The sequence below is a fragment of the Sarcophilus harrisii genome, chromosome 5 (assembly GCF_902635505.1).
Source record: "Sarcophilus harrisii chromosome 5, mSarHar1.11, whole genome shotgun sequence".
NCBI lineage: Eukaryota > Metazoa > Chordata > Mammalia > Dasyuromorphia > Dasyuridae > Sarcophilus > Sarcophilus harrisii.
In genome coordinates, this window is record NC_045430.1 from 211,322,910 (window position 1) to 211,347,963 (window position 25,054).

A 25,054-nucleotide genomic window follows, 5' to 3' on the forward strand; every position below is an offset into this window, starting at 1 on the left:
CTCAAGTCTCTCCATTCTCCAATCAATCTTCAGATATTTCTAGAAAAACTCTACTAGTTCCCTATTGCCTTTAGGATAAAATGTAAAGTCGTCTGTTTGGCCTTTGGAATCCTTCCCCATTTGGCTGTTTCCTGGCTTATTACATACTACTTTTCTTTACAGTTCTACTTCAACTGATTTGCTTCACTCAAATTTGTCTCAGCACATACTAGAATCCCAAACTCCCTTTAAACAGTCCAGTTCAAGTGCTACCTCCTTCAGGATAATATCCCAGTCCAGAAGCTAGTGCTCCCTCAAAAACTTATTTATTATTTTCTTACATTAGAAGCAACTGGAGCATAGTGTATAGACCTCTGGGTCTGGAGTCAGGAAAATCTGAGTTCCAATATGACCTCAGACACTTAAAAGTTATGTGATTCTGGCCAAATCACTTAACCTTGGTTTGCCTAAATTTCCTCTTCTGTAAATTGAGGGTGATACTAGCATGTATCTTCCACAGTTGTTGGAAGGATTGAATGAGATAATATTTGTAAAGTGCTTAGTGCAGTGCCTGATATGTAGTAGGTGCTTCATAAATGCTTACTCATTGTGATGCAAAAGGCTCAAATGTCTTGTTTAAGGCCACATGGCTTTTGTGTCTAATCCAAACTAGAACCAGAAGCCAGGTTTCACAAATTCATTTCCAGTGCTCTTTCAACTATACTTCATGATGCATTTTTTTAAAATCATTTTATAGAAAAAGGCATAATTAATTAGCTCAGATGGTCAGTGCTCTGAGATGTATCCAGGAAATGTGTTTTGAGTTGTATGACACAACCTATTTGTGTTTTGATGGCTATTACATTAAATTAATTTTTGAAGTATTGTCATTTTTACTCTATCAGATCTACTTGTGAACAATGAGTGTAACTAATTATTTAAGTCTTCCTTTATTTTAGTCATTGGTGCTTAATTCCTATAATATTTGCTAGGGTTTTTGTTGTTGTTATTGTAAATAGAGTCTCTTTTATATAAGAAAAATGTACAGAATTCATGTATTCCTCAACCTCAATGATCTCATTTATTACCTCAATTTTATCGTTGAGACAGATTTTCTAAATACATTATTGTGTCATCAGCAGATAATGATATTCTGATGTCTTCATTTCCAATGTTAATTCCTGTGATTTTTTTTCCTAATTACAATTGTTAGCATTTCTAATATTATATCAGAGGGTGTTCATCTTTTGACTCCTTAACATTTCCTATATTATACCTTGATTATCTTTTTGGGGGTATAGAGAAAATGACACACACTGAAAGATAACACAAATATAGTATAATTCCTCCCCCTCCCCCTCAATTCTGATTTATTGTTTTTCCATTTGACAAGCTTTATAGTAAGGGAACACACAATATGATTCTTCAAGGGTTTCCTTTCACAAAGTGGTAAAAATTTGTAAATGTATGCAATATAAAAACATCAATAGAACTGAAAGTGACTTGCAAAAAAGGGTAAGAGGAAAGATTATAATGGTATTAGGGCAGTGCAAAAACTGGGATAAATAACTGATAGAAAATGACAGCTTTACCTGACCAAAAAAAAAAAAAGGAAACAGAAAAATCTGTGCAAACCTAAATGGAGACATTCCTATGATCAAAGATATTGTGAGAAAATGGATTCTTCATAGAAGTTAAATAGAATCAGTGATTATCTCTGAGAATAGGTTTTGAGTTGGACTCAGAGGCTAGGATTCTAGAATTTCAGACCCAGAAGGCACATTCAAGATCTGTTTAAATGTTTTCATTTTACAATAGGGGAAAATAAAAATTGGAGAGGTTAAGTTACTTGTACAATATAACACAAGAAACAGCAGGTCCAAGACTAGAGGCTAGGTCAGTTTAGATCATTGCATCAGACTGAGCTATTTCATAGGGAAAAAAAATCCCAGATGAGAACATAGTAACTTGGTTTAATCACCAAATAGTTTTACACAAAGAACAAACCTCTTTCAAAGTCAGGAGATTCTGCTCTGGGGATTACCAGCATAGAAACAAAATTGCAGTGATAGGATACAGTCAGAGTAAAGGCATGAAGATGGGATGGAGTAGGGTGTTGTGTGAGGGTCAGAAAGATCAGTTTAGCAACACTGCTAAGTGAAAAGAGGAATATCTAAAGTTGGAAAGCAAGAGAAATTTATATTTTATTCTAGAGACAATAGAATCCACAATAGTTTAACTAGAAGAGAGAAATGCTCATATTTACACTTAAGGAAAAAAAAACAACATTTCAGCAGCTATGTGGAAGATAAATAGATGTTTCTTTTCCAATATTCAAGGAAAACTATTAAGATGAGCTTTCTGACAAATGGCTTTCTAGAGCTACATTACTGTCAACAAAAACTAAAATCTCACAGAACACTCCAGTTGTATCTTAAGTAACCAACTAAATATTATTTCTATAGTGGCAGGGAATAATTTACTCGTTTCTGATGGAAAATTGTACCAGTGTGACTTCTGGCTAGGCAACTTTGATTAAGTCAATTAATCACACTGAGCCTCAGTTTCCTCATCTGTAAAAAAAAAGGAATAATATTTGTATTACCTGCCTTAGCCTGGGCTGTGAGGATTTCATAAGAAAACAGAATCACAGAATTTCAGAGATGGGAAGAAATCTAAGGGCCCATCTAATTCAACTTGCACCTGAAAAAGAATCTCTTTATTTAACATAAGGTATTTTTAAAATGGTGATTCAGCTTTTTCTTAAAGCCCTCAAATAAGGGAAAACAAAATACCTCCAAAAGCAGCACATTTTACTTTTGGATAGATATTTTTATTAGGATGTCTTTACATCAAGCTTACATTTTCCTCCTTGCAATTTTTGTCCCTTGTTCCTATTTTCTGTCCATAGGACCAAAAAAGAATATATCTAATCCTTCTGGAGGATGATACCCTTGACACCCTTTCAAACAAATGCAGATAACTACTATACCCCTTTTAAGTATACAAAGTACCTCATGAACTATAAGGCACTACATAAATGCCAGTTTTAATTATTGCTGTCCTAAGAGCACAACATAATATGAATTATGAAAACAACTGTTATTTATCACAATTTATTTTATAATTGGAACTCAATGCTTCTTATATTGGCAGGCATATAAAAATGCAAAATTTAATCTCACCAAGTTGTCTAACATTAGCAATACTCCAAAGCACCAAACAATTTGGGAACATTACTGTACCATTATAAGTAGTGGGTATTTTTTAAACTGAATGACCTTCCAACCAGGCTCTGTCATTGGCTTAATGACAGTTTTACAGGTGAGCATTTTTCACATTTGAATCCCATACCATTAGTCATTACTACTTGGTCTCTGATGGCTTTAATAAAAACTTTTGGCTCAAAGGGAAGAACACTAATTTTTTTAGTGACCTTTTTCAGATAGCATCTTTTATTGCAAGTTACTGGACTCCAGGTAGATAGTTCTTCCTTTGAATCCCTTAACATCATTCATAGGAAAATCTAAGGGCTCTCTTTGTAAAGCTAATATGAAGAAGAATGAATTGAGAAAAAGAATCTAGTAGAATAGTCTCAATAAAAGAAGCAAAAAACAGTATTACTGACCTCAAAAATAGCCTTGGGAAACATTTTAAAAGATTAATAGTATAAGTTTTCACCTCACTTCCTCTCTACCAACTTAAAACAACATCACCTCCACAAATGTCATCATTTTTATCTTCTCATTGAACTTCTGCCATGGAACCATTGTGAGCTCTGAAAAATCAAGCTTTTGCCTTATCTTGCACAAAATCAGGGCCCCATCTTACTTTCTGACCATTAGTTCCAAATCACCCCAATATCATATACTTTTCACCCCCTTTCTACTTCCTTATTTGTTGTCTTCCCACATTATTAGAACATAGGTTCCCTGAGGGCAACATCTATTTTGCTTGCTTATATTTGCATCCCTAGAGCTTAGTAAAGTGCCTGTCATATAGTAAGCTCTTAAATGCTTGTTCACTCATTAATTCATTCAGTCTGTCTATATCTGTCTTGCTAACACACCCTGAAAATCCTTGCTCTATAAGTAATCTTAGTGTTTTTTATTGTCATAGACACTTTTCAGCAAAATTTAATGTAATAAAACAATGGCAAGCCTGAAGAAATAGGAAAAAATGAGCAAATAATCAGAAGTCTATATCCTTAAACATTATTACAAGTAAAGACAATTGAAATTTTGGCTGCGGATTTTTAAAAGATTCTTATAATAGATATTCTGTCTGTTTCTGTGTCTCTGTCTCTCTTCTTCCTTTCACCTTCCTTACCCTTCCTCCCTACCTTCAACTCCTTCTCTCTCGCTTTCTTTCTCCTTCACCAAATTCAAAGAATGGAGAATTTTCTTTGATTTGCAATGAATCTAATCCTTATTCATCACTAAGCCCAAGCGCACAGCTCTAGTATTTATTCACTGCAATGCCGTTGAAGGGGAAGGGACTTTGAGATGAGGGGGCCTCAGAGCACAACAGTGTAATCAGATATTGTCAAGAATCACTCACATTTATGAACCAAAGGTTCCATCATTTCCAAAGGAGTTGGTAATCTACCTGAAAATGAAGAGCTAGTCAGATAGCATCAGGATTCTTTACTAGCTTGCAGATAATTTTAAGTGGAAATGACAATATAACAACTCTAGAAAGTATGTCTTATGCCTTCAAATAGGAAATCAGTTTCTCTAGGAAGGGAGAAAAAGTAACTGAATGTAATTGCCTGAATCTGACACCTTTGGACCATCAGAATTGAAACATAATGGAACAAAAATATTATGATGCAGTAGACAGAGGGCTGACCTTGAGGATGGGAAGATCAGGTTTCAGGTTCTGCCTTTTATATGGGGTGGGTGGGGGGGTAATGTTCATTCTTATGCAAATTAATTCACCTCTCAGGGATTCAGTCTCCATATTTATAAAATGGTGGTACCAGAAGATTTCTGAGGTTCATTCCCACTCGAAAATAATGATCTTCTATAGGGTACAGAAAATTTGTCAATCCAAATTGGTGACAAGGTCCCTACACTGATAAGAATTACAACTCTTAACTATGAGAAAACAAAAATTAAGAAATAGAAGGAACATAGTACTTCTTGTTTAGAACTGGAATTGCTCTCAGTATATGGAAATTTTTTTGTCCAATAATTCTTTTCTGTGTTCTCAGCTGTTGGCAGCTTTACAATGTTTGAGAAATACTAAGCTGTCTCTATAGGAATCAAAGAGCCTTCTATGTCTGCAAACTCTCTTTTCCTCAGTTTAACTAAAAACTTTTCATTTGTGGTTTCATTCCTATCGACTGAAATCTGGCTGTATTGTTTGTCCTCTTCAGAAAAATTTGGTCATTTTCAATGGAACACAATTTTTAGAGCTACCATTCTGTAAATTAACTAAATAGCTATAGATTCAGGAGTATATACTAGGTCATACCAATGCTCTCAATATGCCAGTAGTGTGTCTCTTATATTGTATCACTGGGTGATTTGTAGGAGATCATCATATGGGTCTTCTACCATATCAACCTCTAAAGTTAAATCTGTATTCTGAAATGACAATTTTCCCTTAGTAAGCTGAGAAGCTTTATTGATTAGTTATGGATTTAACTGAATATTCTTAAAGTTGTATTTATTTTTAGTCTGTATTATCTCTTTAGCCTAATGACTTACATGTGTTCTTTTGTAATTTTTTAGAATAATTTGGAGCAGGCATAAGCCAATCAATATATGTGCTTCAAATTATATCTTAAAGTAGATTTCTGGTGGGTGATATCTTGACTGCCTGTGTTATAGTGGACTGGCTCTACATGTGCTGCTGCCTTTATGTTTTCAGATGGAGATCACAAATAACTCCTTTTACCTGTCTGGCCATCAATATTTTCATCCATATAGTGGGCTAGATAAGTGAAAAGATGCTTTCTAATTCTAAAATCCTATGATTTCATCATCTACAGAAACCATTATAACTCTGGGTAAAGTTATGGAAAAAGGAAGTAGAATGTAAGCTCCTTGAGGACCGGACTGTTTTTCATTTCTATTTTTGTATACTCTATGAAATGCTGAGCACATAACAGAAACTTACTTGAATTAAATGGTATTGAGACAAAAACTCTAGGACAAAGAAAGCAGAGAGATTTCTTTGGACAAGCTAGATCACTAAGAAGATCTTTTGAGGAGTGGATAGGAGATATAGAACATAGATTGTGTTGTATGTTCTTGTACTTGTCTGGAAAAGATGTTCCTTCAAATTTTATAGTATACCTTCAATTCAAAATTAATGATATTTTGTAAACTAAAGAATCTGAATCTTTTAAATATAATCGTCAGACTAATTTCTTTTTCAAAAATAAATGCAATTGTTAACTCTGACATACCACCTCATAGGTATGAGATTGACTAACAGGACAGAAAAGAAAAATGAAATATCGGAGGAGATGTAAAAAAATGGGACATTGATGCACTTATTGGTGGAGGTGTGAATTGATCCAACCATTCTGAGGACTTTCAAGACTATGTATAATGTCCTTTGACTCAGAATTATCATTACTAGGTATTTACTAAGTCTGTATCCCAATAAGACCAAAGGAAAAAGAAAAGGACCTCTAAGTACAGATATGTTTATAGCAGCTGTTTTTGTGGTAACCAAGGATTGAGGGGATGCCCATTAACTGGGAATGGTTGAACAAGTTGTGATGTAATACTGTTGTGCTATAAGGAATTATGAACAGGATACTTTCAGAAAAACCTAGGTAGACTTACATGAACCTATGCAAAGTGAAGTGCATAGAACCTTTAGAGCAAAGATTTTAAACTGATTCACAACCCCATATGGGGTAATGCAACTGAACGTGGGGATTGTGAATTATGATTTATTAACAGTAAATGTTTGGCATGTACACTTATTTTATATACCTATATACCTGGGATCACATTAAAATTCCTCAGATGAAAAAGGGTTGCAAGTGGAAAAAATTTAAGAAATCCTGCTATTGCAAGTCTTCGCCTCATAGACTGACATTTTTTGTGATGGTAAATTGGTCTATATATTGTCTCAATTTTTAATTAGCCCTTAGAAATTGAATGAACATGGCCTCAGAAAAATATGGGAAAGATCTTAATTTAGAAAGGTCGTGGTTACCCATTGCATTCTGGACTATCACCCATCATCTTAACCTTTGTCTTGCAATTGGACTTGAATAGCTATGGAGGAGAGAGCGAGATTGATGACTTTGTGCAACATGCCTTAAATCCAATCTAATCTAGTCAAGATATCACCCTTGGGAATGCCCAAACAGCAACAACAAGAGTTGTTCTCCCAAGCTCTATGATTCTTCAAAGTCAGGAATACATGGATTCAAGTCCTATTTCCCTTAAATAAGATTGTGTGACTGTGAACAAATCACTTAATCTCTTGGTATCCCAGGCTTGGGTATCCAACTTGCTGAGACTGGAAAGTATAGAAGAACTACTGACTTGTGTTGATAGAGGGAGTTTCCACACCTGGAAGTTCCTCACATTCATGAAATCCCAGTTCTAAACCAAAATTTCAATGCAATACACATATTTCTATTTTCAAGAGTTGGGGAAGGGGAGGAATAGGGAAAGAATTCTGCAAACAATGTTGCTATATATAAATTGTACCTATTTGAATTTAAATTATAAATAATGATAAATATTACTACTTAGATAGAAAAATAATCAATAACTAAAAAGAAGTGATGATAAATTTAAAACTATTTAAAACAAGGAAGAATGAAATCAAAGAAAAGACCAAGCCAGGAATATTATGAAGAAGGAAAAACAATGACACCAAAAACTCTAAAGTAAAATACATTTTATATAAGGTGAAATTTCTAAAGCACAAGGCAAAAAATGGCTTACCCTACAGTTAAGCAGCGTGTACAGGACATGATCAGGTGTGGTCTGAGCTCTCCACTGCAAAACCTCTGAGAGAAACAGGAACTACAACAAAGCACAATCATTAGGCTCAGGCTATTGGAACTGGGGCCTTTACTCTCCTTTCCAACAACAGAATAAGCCAATTCCGTCTGGAAAACTTTCAGGATCATTTCCAGCAGCTGTTTTCCCCAATCCAAATAGCATAGGAAAGGCAGCACAATTATATTCCGCAGCTAAAATCCTCTGCAAACATAACCAAGAATAAACAGCTTGGTTATAATTTTTGGCCTAATGCAATTCACTGTTTTTATATTGTTCTGAGTTGTTGGCTCACAGACCAAAGTCCCTAGTAGGTGTGGAAACCCTAAATTTATACATGGGCAAAACAAGTCAAATCTCCCTACATAAGGAATACATTTGTAATTATGTCTCTTGTAAGGCTTCAAAAGGTACCTAGAGCCCCTCTGTATTTAGATTTTTTTTTTTAAAAATAAAGATTCCTAAACTAGTTACTGAACTAAGCAGACTATCACTAGAGGGGATTTCTTCATATTAAAAGAAAGCATAGTATTCTCACATTTATATACATCCCACTGGGTCACTTTATCTGATAATTACAATGCTTGTATTTCACCAATGGGCTGTCCCACATTCTGGGGAAGGAGGGAGAAGGGGAAAAAGAAAAACAAAAGAAAAGGGGGAGAATGGGAGGAAGGACAAAGGAGAGACAGACAGACAGACTATATCAGATATATACATGGAGAAATAGAAACAGAAAGTCAGAGAAAGGCATACATGGAGTTGGACAATACACAAATATACATAAATGTACTATATACATATAGGGGAGATAGAAAATGATGTGACCTATAATAAAACAATCTTATAGCCTAGTGAGGTACTTTATGCTGTAGATAAACTTCTGCTCATTTCTATTAAAATGGTAGCTACAGCTATATGGTGATTTTGTCCAATTAACTATATATTTAAAGTAAGATTCCTTCTTATCTAGGAAGTATTGGATATCTGATATGATTAAACACTTAGTACTACTTTAGGTCTTTAAAAAGTGAAAATAATGGGCATTTCTAACCCTACATGTTGGGAAAGATGGTGTTTAAGGTAAAAATCATATTAAAAAGCAGGACTTGTGTTTCTAATTAGTATCACTCTTCTGCCTTCAAGACCATGAATTACTCTGAAGAAACTTAGCTCTCATACCTGGGTTTCTGAGTAGTTTTGTGTCACAATCTGAAGCAGCAAGAGCTTCATTAAAGAAAGGTCAGAAGCAGGGCTTCCACTGGGAGTTACAGCAGCAGAGAAGAATTGAGGGAAAGAAGGAACAGGAGGAAAAAGGATGGTTGGAACACTGGGTAGTTTAAGGGATGTGGAATGAAGTCAGCAAGGATTTCCAAGAATTCCTTCCCAACTCCCCTAAATTATCAAATTAAAGGATGAAATATCACTCAGGTCACCCCTTTTTCATATCATTCAATGGTTTTGACAACATATCTATTGTTTCTCTTTAAAAAGTGTCTATCTGTCTACAAGCCCTATGAAACAACGTGTTTCTATTTCAGAGCTAGAGTGAGTATAGAGCACTTCACAACAGACAGTATCTTCCAAGTCTGCAAAGGGCTACATTAGTCTTTTATTAGCTTCACATTCATAGAAACTATAGTGCAAACACTCCCAAGGCTTACCTTTCTGGCCTGATCATTGTCTTCTATCTGCCCAAGGTCTCTGCCACTAGCTTGAGCAATTCTTTTCCCAGACACAAGGTTCCCCACCATCACGGAGGCAGGGCCAATTTCTGTTGAGAGACAGAAAAAAATTGTAAAGAAAATTATAAGGTTCCACCCCAAATTAGTATCATTCCCCATGGGCATCCTTAGAGAGAAATGCTCTTATAGCATTTTAAAAGAAACATGAATTACAGGGAGACCAAAAATGTTAATTTTTAACTATCTTGGGTTGAATCAATCACAATGAAAAGTTTTATTTTGGACTCAAGGTGTGCAAACTGATTTAAATATAAGGTACTAGTAAATCCCCCCTCCATCTCTCTTTTCTCCTTCCCTTTTCTCCCTCTCCTTCCTCTCTCCTTCCCTCCTTTCGTCTGTCCTTCCCTCCTTTCGTCTGTCCTCCCTCCTTTCGTCTGTCCTCCCTCCTTTCGTCTGTCCTCCCTCCTTTCGTCTGTCCTCCCTCCTCACACACATACACACTATATATAGATGGATAGATATAGATATATCTATATATTCCAAATCCAAATGAGAAATAACTATTTTGGATTACCTCAGTCACTACCCCTCCCCTTTACTACACATAATGGAGGAGTTCCTAAAAGGGAAATCTTACATTTTGCAAAATCTTTTGAGTTAGATTCCAGGAATAAGATTATTGGGGTGAGAGGAAGAAGAATCACTTGACTATCCATTTTATTGACTGAAGAAATATCAAGTACTCTCAGTAAATCTACAATAAGCACTTAAAAACAGAAACTGCTTTGAAATAAAAGATACTGCAAAATGAATACTTTTTAAAAATTCTATAATTACTCATTATTTTAAGGAAACTTAGGTCTAAACTAATAGAATGTTTTATTCAAGACTACACACAAAACACATAGAAGAGAGAGTGTGAGAACTCTCAATTGAGTGCTCCTATTGCATCAAGATTCCTTGCTTCTTTCTTCTGTTTTAAGAACATTTGAAGTATAATGCAGTTATATTGAAAGAAAGTCTGGTTTAGTGAATGGGCCACTGATCTGAACTACTGGGTTCAAATCCTGCAACACATGCTTATTAACTACACGACCCTGCTTAAGACACTGAACTCAATGGGTATCTAATTGCTTATCTATAAAAAAGAAGAGGTTCAATTTTATGGCCTGTAAAAACTATTCTAAATCAAAATCTATGCTCCTATGATCCTATAATGTATGATAAGCACGATTTTTAAAAATGAAAATAATTGCCTCATTTTATGAACTATAGAACTCCTCAGAATTTCTAATGATTCCTTGGACCTCTAGGGGCCTAACCTACAGACCTCAAAATATCACCATTGGCAGACCCAGTGCCTGCTTTTCTTTTTGACAGAATGGCCCTGAGAAACAAAGATAGGCATGTAATGAGATAGAGCTGCCAGTTTGTTCAAGCACATTTTAAACTTTAGGGGAGAATATTCCACTGAGTTTTTAAAATTCCTATGTCAAAGCAAATCATAGTGTTTGGTGGCTACAGTGGTGCTGTTTTTTCAGGCTAGAATTACATATCAATCATGGTCAGATTTTGTTTGTCTCTTGTTGGGAATACAAACTGAAATCCCCTATCCAAATTTTCTTACGTTTGTGAAAAAAACATCATGTGATCAGGTAAGATATATCTATAAATGCACATGTATTCATATGCAAAGATAAGTACACACTTGTTGATATACACTCTCACTACAATCCTAATGTCTCTGTGGAATGGACTTCACCCTGAGTTTTCAAAGGCTGTAGCCATTAAAGTTCTGGACCTACCAGATTAGATCAAATAAATATATAATGTGCTAGAGAGTACCCCAAGCTGGAAATGCTCTGACCAACCTGGTCAAGATTATAGGTAGACACCTACAAAGAAGGACTATTGTAGTCCAATTATAAAGGGTTATCACCAGGAGGTTGGTCACCACAACAACAATAACATATAATAAAACCACTAGTGTTCAATATGTGCCAGGAACTGGCATTATAAGTACTTTATAATGATTATTTTATACGGTCTGCACAACAACCTTAGGAGGTAGATACTGTTATTATCCCCATTTTACAGTTGAGGAAACTGAGGGAAACTAAGGTTAAATGGATGAATACATGTTACACATTAACATGAAAGGCAGCCTGTTATAGTGATGTGTGATCGTGGATAGCTCACAACTTCTCAGTGCCCCAAATAACTCTGCAAGACTGCAAGTTGTACAAGAGTTGTTCAGATGCATTGGTAGGGGGAGTTTCCTATACTGATAAAACCATGTAATATCAATGTAAACAAATATATGCATATACATAGACACATGAACATATAGACACAAACAAATATGCCACTGATAACTTTGTCTAAAGGATGTGAGATGGAATAAGGAAAAGCTTCATTAGTTAACTTGCACTTCATTATAAGAACCACTCGATTTTCCTGGTTTATTTATACAGTTTTAAAGAAAGAAAATATATAATACTGGCTCTATATTAGATGGTCACTAAACAGTTATTGGTTACTTAAAAAAGACCAGCTTGATTTTTTTTATGAAGCTAAATAGTCCTTATTTAGATGTCAGTCCCAACCAAGGAGATCCCACCTGGCTCTAGGATGAAACCAATCAAAGCCAAGGGGAAAAAAAGCCATTCTAATGAAGATGGGGCACTGCAAAGTGGAGAATCAGAATTTAAGGTTCACTACCACAGAGTATCAGAGCTGGAATGGAGTTCAGGTGCTTGAAAAAGATTCATACTTGAAAAAGAATTGATTCTCTTATACATCCAACAAATGGCCATTTAGCATCTGATGAAAACCTCCAGTGACAGAGGAGCTGAACCTCCCCAAGAAACCCAACCTATTTTGGGCTAGCTCTAATTGCTATGACTCTGCAACTTCCCCTTGACTGCTTCCACTTCGGCCCTCTGAGGACAAACAGAACAAAGCTAATCCTTTTTTCACATGACAGCCTTTCAAATCCTCCCAGACAGTGAGGTTTCCCTCTGGTCTCCTCTTCTTCAGAATAAACATGCTGGCTCCTTCAAATGATCTTCCTACAGCATCGATGAAAGCCTTCAACCAATCCAGTGTCTTCTACTGTATATCTTCTAGCTTATCAGCACTTAGAACTGAACCCAGTCCTCCAGATGACAGGAACCTTCACAGACGGATTTCTGGGCTGCCATTCTGGCAGTCCAGTTTCAGGCAATTTTTAAGCTAGTCAGCATGTACGATAATCAAACTGTGCCTAATGTTTTTAGCAGAGCCTTTGTTGATTTTCATGTACTATTTGGAGGGTGGAGATGGGGAGGAGTAAGGATTAGCTTTTTTCCTTGGTAAAGTGGTCATGCTGCAGCACACAAATATTCTCCTCACAACAAAATACAAAAGAAATTTGGTACCCTAACTGTGTGGCCAAAATGAATAGAACCACTGTACTACTTAGAGCTTTTTGACTTAATTGCTTTTGTATGGATAATTAAATAGACTTGTAGTCTTTAATCTTGCTTGTTAACTTTCTCTTGTTAGTGTCTTAAGTCACTGTGACTGAATGCTAGGTAAGATATTCCTTTTAACCAGATATCTAGAGATCGATCTAATGTATATATGAATGACATGGGGTTTCCATATTGTATGTTCTGTAGGACCATTATAATTAGGGGATGCAGTTCCTCTCTTTATCTTACTTATTTCTACTGACCTCAACTTATGCAACTTTGGAAACTTTAGGCTATATGCTCTTCATAAAGCCAGGAAAACATATTTCTCTAGTTGTTGCTAGGAGACAAAAAAACTCTCATTTATAAAAATCTATCCTCCCCGAGAACAGATGATTTTCCTCTCTACTTAAAGAAAGGAGGGTATGGAAGAAAAATTCTTGTAGCACATCACTCTTCTTCTAAACTGAATATATAAAATGGAGATGTGTCCCCAGAATGCAGGTATCTTTAGCTCCCATTTATTCCTTCCCAATTATAGATTTATCAGCACCTACATGTCTAGCTCTTATTGATCTCTCTACAATGGTTGATAAATTCATATTGGGGCATGTGCAGAGGCTTTATCTAGGACAGATGCTCCCAGATAGATAATTCACAACCATAAGAAATATTTCTTCCCTTTGAGACACTGTTGCTTTCCATGGACTATGTTGCACATAATTGTCATCAGTAGCATCATCCCCCAGCCTCTCTAATGAAATGCATTCCAGGAAATCTCAAAAACTCTACCATTACTGCTTGATTTAACTGGATTGTCTCATTGGCAGGTTTATGACCAATTAATGTCTTCATTGTTGAATACAAATACATCTACATGATGTTTTTTCCCAAAATAATTATGCTGTAAAGAAGGAAGATGACACAAGATACCCATCTCCTGAAGAGAAGCAATGATCTTTATATGTAGAAATAGACATATCTGTTCATATATGGGGAGAGGACTTTTATTTGAAGGTTGTATTCCAATGTTATTCATATAGGAAATGCCAAATAATCTTTATTGTGATAAGGATTTGGCTACAAAGATTAGAAGGGAAATTTTGAAACATTTAGCCTAAACCAATCATCTGATATATGAGGGAATAAATTGATTTGCTTAAGATCATACATCATTGCCATCACTATCATCATTAATATTTATATAGTGTTCACTCTGTATCAGGTTCTATGCTATAGGCTTTGGAAATATTAACTCATTTGATTCTTACAATAATCCTAGGAGGTAGGTAGTTATTTTCTACATTTTTCATAAGGGAAAACTGAGGCAAAAAGAGCTTCAATGACTTGCAATTTTAGTAAGGGAGGTTGGATTTGAACTTGTCTTCCTGAGTCTAGGCCTTCTATCCATTTCTGACTCTAGGTCTTTTGACTCCAAGAGTGTATTAATAGAAAAAAAACAAATCAACAATTTGAAGAGAATTTTCCCCAAATACAAAACATATAAAAGGGGTATTGATCTTTCACTGCATCATCTTTTCAATTCTCAGATTCTAGCAAAATGGGCTGTGCTCAATATAATACAATCTCCTTAGTTTTGTAGACTTTTTTAATCATCAGAAGAATGTCAGTTTTTCTCTTTAGATGGTATCTATAATAATCCAGGAGATATAAAAGGAATTCTTCTTGATCTATGACAAAATAATCAATCCCTCTGGTCATTAGAATAGCATCCTATTTGGGGGCACGTCTCCAACATAGATTTGTTGACCATATCTAAATGGTCTTCCCCTGCTCACCTCTCAAGGATTCACGTCTCTTCCTTTGTATCTAGAACCACTGATTGTCTGAGTGATTTACTTGGTCTGTGGTAATGAAATGGCTCAAATAGTAGAGTGGGTATTGAGCTGCAGAACACAATCATATATTTTATACTAAATAACCCACTGGTGAGTTCTGATTCTACTATAAATTTTAATAAGACAGAAACAGATATGTCTAGATAAAGTAATTGTTGTTTTATGATTCCCAACATTATTTATGTTCTGAGATAATATGAGACACAAAAGGTGATTTTTCATCCTTTTAATTCGTTCACAGAAGTGTGATGCATTATGTTTCCTAATGTCTCCCTGAACAAAACCATTATACATATGTTATTTAGAGAAATGAATATATCTCTGAGAACTGCAATCCTACAGTTTATATGAGTAACCAAGCCAAGAAATAAGAAAAGACAAAAGGAGATGAAATAAATTTTTGAACAACTTCTGTTATATTTCCATTTAAGAAAGTCATTAGAAGAAAAAATTATTCAGAAAAAAAGATAATAGTAATCAAAGAAAATACAATTTGACTAGAAAAATGGAAAATAAGTCTGGCTAGCTGAGTTCCATTTTGAGAGAACTAGCCTATATCAGAAAAATACTGATAATCTTTTTTCTATTTATGGATATATTTAAGATAACTCTTCATAAAAGTTTAAATTCAGTGGCTCTCTGGAATGTAGAAGTGACCCTGGGTTTTTAGACACAGGTAGAGTGTATTGTTGGGAGAGTATAGGCTGATATGATAATGATGAAAATGGACTGTCTACTTCTTATTGAAGGAATGGCTTGGCCACAATTGGAAATTACCTTCACAAGACAGATTATAATGTAGTAAGCTCCTCCCTCACTTCCTTTCTTCTTTCCTTTCTACCTTAAAGATCTAGGCTTTAAATCTTGATGATCTTGAATAAGTCTCAGCTTTTCTAGGCCTCCCATTCCCCCCAAACAACCCTATGAAGTAAGGAGAAAGGGCAATACTAATCAATATTACAGATGAGGTCAGGAAAATATAGCAAGATTAAATAACTTATATAAGGTCCCAGAGTTTCTTTACAATGGAGTGAAGATTAGAATTGGGTTTCTTTACTCTTGGTCTAGTATATACTTCCTTTAGGGATATATTGAAACCAACTCATATCAGCTTGAGAAAGCTAATTGTTATATTTTTAGTTTGAACATCTGTATCTCAGAAATTAGCAAAAACTCCAAATGATGTCTTGACCAATTATTGTGTTGTCTCAACAGAGTGATGGAAACAATGTTTATATTGCAAATTAAACATAAAAACCGGATCATGCATTTCTGGAGTATTGATTTTTAAACATTCACCAGCATATTCTTCCATTATCACCCTAGAGACATGATGTTAAAGGGACTAGAAAGCAATTATTAGTTCAGCAGACAAATATTTCTACAAGAATTCTTATTTTCATCATCTGGCTGGTCTTTGCTGACTTTAGTTTCCTACTTTGTAAGGCCAAATGAATCAGAATATCTAAGTAAGAAGTTATATTGCAGAAGAGCCTTAAAGGTACAAATTGTCTACCTGAAAAAAATAAATCCAGTTATTATTAAACATACCTGGTTGCTTCTGTCTAGGCTTTGGCAGATTGGTAACACAAGTATGCGGACACATCAAAACATTGCAGGGATGGAGGGAACCTTCCAGAAAAAGTTGCTTGGTTTCCGATAAATGTATTCCTCCCAGGGGTGTTTTGGGAAGGGTGTTTGCTGGAACCAGCGCTAAGCAGTAAACCCCAACTTGATGGATACTATCAATAGCCTAGAAAAATTCCCAAAAGCTGTTTCAGTATGTTCAAAACCAGAAACATTCACTAACTATGTAGAACAATGCTAAATAATACCCATCACCAATGAGCAATACCAGTAATGAGTCCCACATAAAAACATAATAATTCAAAAACATGCATAGCCATTCTAATCTGTCAGGGATCAGGTTTGGGGTATTTTTGTTCTTACTTGGGTTTTTGAAATATCAGTGATAATCTAGGTTGAAGTGAAGAAAGAGAATGAAACTTTTAGGATGGCATTAATGAACTTTTACCTCTGAGATTCGCTGAAGTGAAAAGCATCAGGAATAAGGTTCTGCTAACCCTTCTGATCTACTGTTATTAATCTGTTTGACCAGTTAACTGGAAACAGACTATCAGTTTCACATTGGATGCAATTTCTGTTCAGAAGTAATGAAAAAAACCAGAACACAACAATAGGACACGGGAAAACTATGGCTGATAAGGGTCAGACAGCAACCTCAAAGGCTGAATAAGATGCTGAAAAATAAGAAAAAGAAAAGAGTTTTCAGGGACAACAAAAGAATTACCTGCAGAACTCTGCTCATCCACTGAAAGCTATCTTCCTCTGTGGAATCTGGCCTCTGCTCTGCAACAATAACGATCCTTTCATCATGAAGGACAGTCACTGAAAACACAGCTATTCTGTGGAAGGCAGGGAAGAAAGGCAATGGGTAAGATTGCATTGTGGAGAGATACCATGTGGATTTTCACTGCTCCAAAAAGGAACTTTTTATAACCACTATTAATTATAGAGTTCAGAAGATCACAGCTTCATCTAATACTTCTTCAAAAGACAAATTGTAACTTCCGGCTCCCACATACTTATTAGTATAAGAATAGCTTTGGGGGAGAAAGAGAGGGAAGCAAGGGTGAGAGAGAAGAGCCTTAAAGATGGGGTGAGGGCAAAAACAGCACCAGGTTTTAAAACAGGACTTGAAACCTTTGCCTTCAGTAACCTCCGAGTTCCTATAACAAGTTTTTATAGCTTTTAATAAAGACTCAAGATTTCAGAATGTAATTATATAGAAGCTACAAAAAATAGCAGTGTAGGACTCTACAGTGCCACACTGATGTCGGTGTTTCATCACCTGAGGTTGGACCCACAAAGTAGTTCTGGTTCAGGATTGTAGTTTCACTTTCAAAACTGTGAACTCTGGCTCTTCCTTTAAGCAAATCTACCTTTCTATGGATAAATGTGGCAGTGGATAGAGCACCAGGTCTGAAAATGAGAAGATCTGTGTTTAAATCTGGCCTCAACATTTACTAGCTGTGTGATCCCAAACAAATCACTTAACCTCTATTTGCTTCAGTTCTTCTGTCCAATGGGGACACACAGGGGAAGGAAAAGGCAAACTATTCCAATATTTTTGCCAATTCATCCATGGCATCGTGAAAAGTTGCACAGAGTTGAACAACTGAAAAACAGCCTTTCCACAAGATTTTGACCATGGGATCATAGGGCACTAAAATTGGAATGGACCTCAAAAACCACACAGTCCAAGCCCTTCTCTTTATTGATGAGGGAACTGTAGCTGAAAAAGAGGCAATAACTTATTTAAAGTCATTGTGTATTTTGGTGATTAAGACAGACTCAGAGCCAGATCTTCTGATTTCATATCATAGATTTTATTGTGTCTTTTATGCAACCAGGATGGGAAGACGGTAGTAGGCATGTCTTAGTCATTCACAGATTTCTAAGTAAGGTAAAAATTGCTCCAAAAAGCATTTTACAAATTTGGTATACTTCACTGACAAGGATGGGGGAGACATGGTTACACGGTAGTTTGTCTGAAAGAGATCAGGGTTTTAATGGCCTGGGCTACATTAAAGGAGACTCAAGTTTAAATTCAGTCTCAGACACCAGCTATGTGATCCTAGACAAGTCACTTAACACCTGCTCTCCTCAGTTCTTTCAATTGTAAAGTAGATATAATGATACTTACCTCCCAATATGTGATAACAATAATTAATACTTACCTACTGGTGTTTTTGTTGGTATCAGATAGGATAATATTTGTAAAATACTTAGCATAGTAACTAGCATAAAAGAGATAACAAATAAGTTTTTCCTTTCTCCTTCCTTTTCTTCATCTTTCCCTTTCCCCTTCCTTCCTTTCTTCCCTCCTTTTCTGTCTCCCTTCCTCTCTTCCCTTTTTCTTTCCTTCTTTCCTTCCTTCTTCCCCCCTTCCCTCTCCTTTCCCTGCTTCCATCCATCTTTCTTAATGCTGAATGACTCTTGCTATAACACCTATTAGGGAATTGCCTGGGAAGCTGAGTACAGAAGGGGCAACCAGAAGAGTGTTCGATAAAAGGTACTGAACATGTCTCAGGAGAATAGTCTGTAGAAACTGGCAATATATGAAGAAGAAGATAACATTTAGAATGACATGAAAACTGTATTCAAGTACCCGAAGATCTGTTACATGCAAGAGGGATTAGACATGCTCTATCTTAGATGTGAGAGCAAAGAATAGAAGCTGCAGAGACAAATTTAGTTTTGATATTCACACACAAAAAAACCAAAAACCAAAAAAAACCCCAAACAAACAAACAAATAAAAAAGCAAACAAACAAACAAAAAAAAACTTCTTAACAAGTAGAGCTGTCCCAAAGTGGAATGAGCAGCTTTGGGACATAGTGGATTTTCCTTTATTGGAAGTCTTCTAACAGATGTCTGATGCTATATTAAGTATTTCTTTCATGAATGGATTGGACAAGCAGACTGCTGAGTTCTTATTAAGTCTAGACTTATGTGAGGAGATGAGGTAGAAACTTTGAATGGAGTTAGCTTCTTCTAGGAGTTTTGCATAGAAAAATAAAAGATAGAGAATAGCTTGAGGGGAGTGGCATAAGCAAGTTTTTTTTTTAAATGATGAGGGAGATTTGGGTACATTTGTATGCAGAACATAAAGAGCCAGTGGATAAAGAGAAATTGCAGTTTTCAAAGAGAAAGGATGATAAGAGGAACAAGGTCATGGAGGAGAGAGGAAAGGATGTAATTAAAGTTGTAAATAGTTAGCTTAGGCAAGAAGGATCATCTCTTCCTCTGAGATTACAGCAAAAGGAAGAAAGACTGGGGAATGAAAGTGAAAGGATTTTAAGTATAGAAATGGAACTTGAAATGAACAAGTTAAATTCTATCAGTAATAGCTAATCAGCAAATAAATCTTTGTTGAAAAGAAGCAGAAAAGGGCAGGAGAGGAAGGCTAAGAAAAGAAGATTTGAAATAGATGTTGGGATTTTGAGAGATGGGGAACAAGTGAGGAAAAGTAAGAATGGCAATGAGCAGTGAGGGCTCCGGCTTGTATTTCTGGTAAAGAAATGGATTGGTTGATAAATTTCTCAAGTTTTGCTCAGTAAAAATCTAGTTAGCCAGTACAATTTGATAGTACCTTCTACCCCAACTCCCTTTCCAAACCACAACTTTAGATGATATCTACTATCTACAATCTTACTGAGCAGAACTAGAAAAAGTTAGCAACCATTCTGACTATGTCTTTACCAGAAATATATTATAAAAGGAGGAAGATGAGGTCAGATAAACATGGTGAACTTGGAAAGAAGGAAAAAGTAGAGAGAATGAAAACCACAGTAAGGACAAAGAATACGCACAAGTGTAGTAAAAGCATCTAGAGAAATGAAAGAGACAGCTATGGTTAGCCAGAGCACTTTCCAGATTGGTTCTGTGGAGATGGTACTCCAATGAAGAAATGAAGGGCTTGACTATCCTTGTGTGTGATTACAGAGAGTAATGGGCAGGACATGAGGAAAGAAGATGAAGGGGGGAGTCAGAATATTTGAGGCACATCAACATGTATATTTAAGTACAGGAACAGAGCCTGGAGTAAAGAGGAAATATTGAAAGGAAGGAGGTAGTATGACCTGGGGATCAGTAGATACCAGGGTCTGGGTAGGGTAATGTGTCTGGATGAATTGACTCTCCAAAGGAGAAATTGTTAAGTGATGACAGCAGAAGAAAGGTCTGGAAGTGGAAGGAAGGAATAAAGATTATGCTGAGGCTTTATCTTAGGGTAATTAGGAAAATTAATGGACATAATGGGAAAAAGAAAAAACTTCCTAGCAAGTAGAGTCACCTAAAAGTGGAATGAGCTGCTTCAGGAAGTTGAGTTTCCCTATCATTGAAGGTCCTTAAGCAGAAGTTAGGGATCTACTTTGTTGCAGATAGAATAGAGAAGATACCATTGGACCAGCTGGTCCAGATTTCAGGCCAGTCTTGAGATTCAATCATTCTAAAACTTCTCCAAGTACTTTCCTCTCTCTTAAAATAGAGATATTATTATTAATAAACACTGTCGATCTGATGGAGTTATTGAGGATAAAATGAGATGGGGAATGTGAAATTCCTTTAAGTATTAGATGTACATTATTGTTATTGCATGAAAGTAGGGTTTAAATTTAATAGTGTCTAGAAAGGAAGATGTTTTAATAAAGATTACAGTGAACAATCCAAAAAGCATTTTGCTAATACTGTTACATTTAAACTTCCACCTTAAAAGATCTTTTGGTATATTTTCATACATTCCATAAGCCTTGCAAAGTTTCCAAAGAATCAAAAAAATTTCTGCATTGAAAGAGTCTTTAGAAATAAGCTAATAAAACGGCCTCACTTTACAAATCAGAGCACTGAGGCCCAAGGTGAAGTGAATTGTCCTGATTTAACATTTTTCATCATCAAATCAAAAAGGACTTGTCAGATCCACATACTAAAAATGAAGGAAGTATAACTCACCTTCCCCTGTAGACAAATTTCATTGGTTCTACTGCCAACGCTGTTGCTACGATGTCATCAGCATTGTGCCTTCGTCCACTGACAACCATCAGACCATCCATTTTACCCACCACAAAGACAAGTCCACCGGGTCCAATAAATCCCAATAATCCTGTCCTTATAAATGGGTATTCACTGATTGGAGCCCCTGAACTTGTCATAGGAAACACCTAAGGAAAAACACACAGAAGTTTCACAGTACAACTTTTGTTCTCACAATTATAATGGCTGCACAAGGTTAATGAGAGTTATTATGCAAGGATTTTTGCCAAAAGTCATTATTATTTAAATTGGCCCAAAAGGACAAGACATCAAAATATTAGGGGAGAATGGATAACTTGCATAACTTACAAAAGTCAAAACTCGTGATTTTTTTTTAAACTTTGTGCAAATAGGTTCCACATTGTTAATTGTTCTATTCTTTATGCCAGAATTCTGGTAGTGTGTGAAATATATTATTCAGCAAATTAATATACATATGGAATATAACAGGCGCTGATAATCCCTGCTACCAAGGAGACTGAGGTTGTGGATTTCTTGAACTCAGAAGTTCTGATCTGCAGTGGCCTAAAGAGGACTGGCTGCATTAATTCCAGAAGCAATATGGCAAGCCACTGGGATGGAGGGGGCACCAGGCTGCCCACAGAGTGGTGAACTGACTCAGCTTAAAAATAGAGCAGATCAAAGATTGTATACAGGCTTAGACCAAAAATGACTGCTGTGCTTTCTGCTTGAATGAGATAGGGAGACCAATCTCAACAAATAAACAAAATCACAGAACATTAGAGATCAAAGTGACTTTCCAAATCACCTCATTGACATTGAACCTCATAAACAATGAAGGATTGCCCTTCACAATAATCTTAATATATGGCTATCTAGTTTCTGATTGAAAACATCAGTCCTAAGTGGAATTTAAGCCTACCATGGAATTGTCTCCTGTTGGTCTTTTCTTGAATCCTAGAATTTTAGAACTAGGAAGGCCTAGTCCAATATTTTATAAATGGGAAACTGATTAAAAAAGGGAAAAATGACAGCAAATCTGTGGGAGATCTGTGATTAAAAACTCACCTGCCTTTAGGTTTTTGATTTCTTAATATAACCCCTTTAGATACACTTGGCAAGGAATCAAATGGGGGAAATTAAGGGCCTCCCAAGATGAGGAGACATGGGGCAGATGTCATTATACCCATTTTGCAGATGGGAAAACTGAAACGCTCAGGGTCACAAAGCTAGAAAATGTTTGTAGCCCATTTTTCTTTACTTCAGGTTCAGAGCTCTTTTCCTCATATTATACTGTTTCTTTAATTACATCATGCCTTTTTTATTTTTTAAAACTGATGTTATTTGTATTTGTATTTTTATATCATTTATGTTCCTCCCCCTAGCTTATCCTATGGAGTTGTTCCTTGTAACAAAGATTTTTTTTTTTTTAAGAGGAAGGGGAAAAATTAGTTTTTTCCCCAGTTGATACTACCTACTCTGTTTCTACTTCTTTCTTTGTTTTTTTTTTAATGGGAGCTACTAGAAATACATTGTTGTATATGATATCTTTCTTTTCATCATTGATAAACTAGAAACCAAAAGGCCAAGAGAACTGATAAAAATTAAAATCATGTTCTCTGAAAAGTCTCTTTTCTTCTATTCTTTTGTAATTTCATTTGTTCCCAATCTTTTAGCTACCTTACAATCTATATGCAGGATCATTCAACTGAAGAGATTTTGTAATAGTTAGATAACTTAATGCTACTATTTGCTTATATTTATTTACATAGCACATTAACTTTTGGGGCAGTGACTGGTGGTATAATGGATAGAATGCCAAGCCCAAATGTCAGGAAGACTTCTTTCTCAGTTAAAATTTGATCTTGGACATTTAACTGTGGGAACCTAGAAAAATCAGTTAATCTTGCTTGCCTCAGTTTCTTCATCTGTAAAATGAACTAGAGATATAAGAGATAGAGATATTTCCCTGAAAATCCCACCCATCAATAGTCCAAACAACTTTTTCATATGGCAGCCCTTCAAGATCTCATGATATCTACCAAGGCCTTCCTAAATCTTTTTCTCCTCTGCTATTTATATAACTGTTTCCAGATCCCTCTCTGCTTACACACCCTTATCTAGATATGCTCTCTAGTGTCAACTGTCTTGTTAAAAAATAATCAAGTAAATGCCAATTAATTCAGTTGAAGAAAGGTATTAAATGTTGTTGACAAAAAGAAAAAAAACAATATGCACAATAACTATAACCACAAATGTGTTAGAAATAACACGAAAAGAAACAACACTGAGTTTTCGGTAATTACTTTGACCAAGCCTGGCCCCTAAAAAGAGATAAGAGAAGATTCTTTCCTACTTTTTTTTTTTTTTTTTTTTTTTGCAGAAATGGCGGAGATATATGGAACACTGCATATAACAATAGAGTTTTTCAATGTGCTGATTCGTTTTGCTGAGCTTTTACTAACTCTCTTTTTATTCTTTATTTTGAGGGATGAATATCTGGACAGGGAAATAAAAAATGCAAGGGATATGAAAACAAAAAAAAGTCAATAAAATTTATTTAAAATTCTTACATATGAAAGTGAATATATAAGTAAAATTATAATTCATGTTATACACAAATATTTGATACCATTCATTCATGAAGATGCTACTTTCTCTTATTATTCCCTACAATGAAAAAGAAAAATGTAACTGAATCAAAGTGTAAATGTGGTTTCTAAGCTTATGGATAAATAAATCATGTATGGAAGGATACATAAGTTTTACTTAGGTACGCTTATGTCTGTATTCAAAGCATATTTTTTAAAAGTTGAATGCAGATTTCAAAAACCATGAAGATTACAATTCCAAAAAGCTGACATAACCGTAACACCATCCCAAGGAACTCATGAAAAATAGGGAAAATATCAGCCCTAGTCTCACCAATCTAACCCTCTAAGAGAAATAAGTATTTACTTGTCAAACCATTACTGTTTATATTTTGGATGCATTTATTGTTCAAGGATACCAAGTATTTTACTTTCATCTTTATCAGTTTATCAAATAAATTTCTTATTTCATCTAAACTACTTTAAAGGTAAATTACTAAGTGGATAGGGCAACAGGTCTGGAGTTAGGAAAACCTGCATTAAAATCCAGCTTCAGACACTTAATTAGCTGTGTGGCTCCAGGCAAGTCAATAACTTCTGCTCACTTCAGTCACTTTATCTGTAAAACGGGGTTGATAATATCATCTATTAACTCAAATAGCATCAAAAACTCTCAGGGTTATTGTGTGAATAAAATAAGATAATATTTGCAAAGTGTTTCGCAAACCCTAAAGCATTATATAAATGCCAGCATTTTAAAGAAATTATTATTACATTATGCTATGACATCAGAACCATGAATTGGTAAATGTGCTTTCTGTCCATCCTGTGAAAAAATACTGGGCAAAACATTGAGGTGCCATAAGATTTCTGACTCTTTAGCTAATGGGAAAGAAATGAAGTGCTCATTCATTCAACCAACAATCG

The 25,054-nt window shown here is 35.4% G+C and overlaps 1 protein-coding gene across 8 annotated transcripts in view; it reads right to left on the reverse strand.

Moving 5' to 3' along the window:
- Nucleotides 1–25,054, reverse strand: part of DIP2C (disco interacting protein 2 homolog C) — a 581,014-nt gene that overhangs the window by 100,548 nt on the left and 455,412 nt on the right. For all 8 annotated transcript variants that reach the window (XM_031939601.1, XM_012551185.3, XM_023505023.2 and 5 more), the window contains 5 exons: nucleotides 21,495–21,703; nucleotides 17,272–17,386; nucleotides 16,512–16,713; nucleotides 9,626–9,735; nucleotides 7,905–7,985 (listed from right to left, as the gene is read on the reverse strand). In XM_031939601.1, the coding sequence (XP_031795461.1) occupies nucleotides 7,905–7,985; nucleotides 9,626–9,735; nucleotides 16,512–16,713; nucleotides 17,272–17,386; nucleotides 21,495–21,703 (717 nt within the window). The remainder of the gene's footprint in view (nucleotides 1–7,904; nucleotides 7,986–9,625; nucleotides 9,736–16,511; nucleotides 16,714–17,271; nucleotides 17,387–21,494; nucleotides 21,704–25,054) is intronic.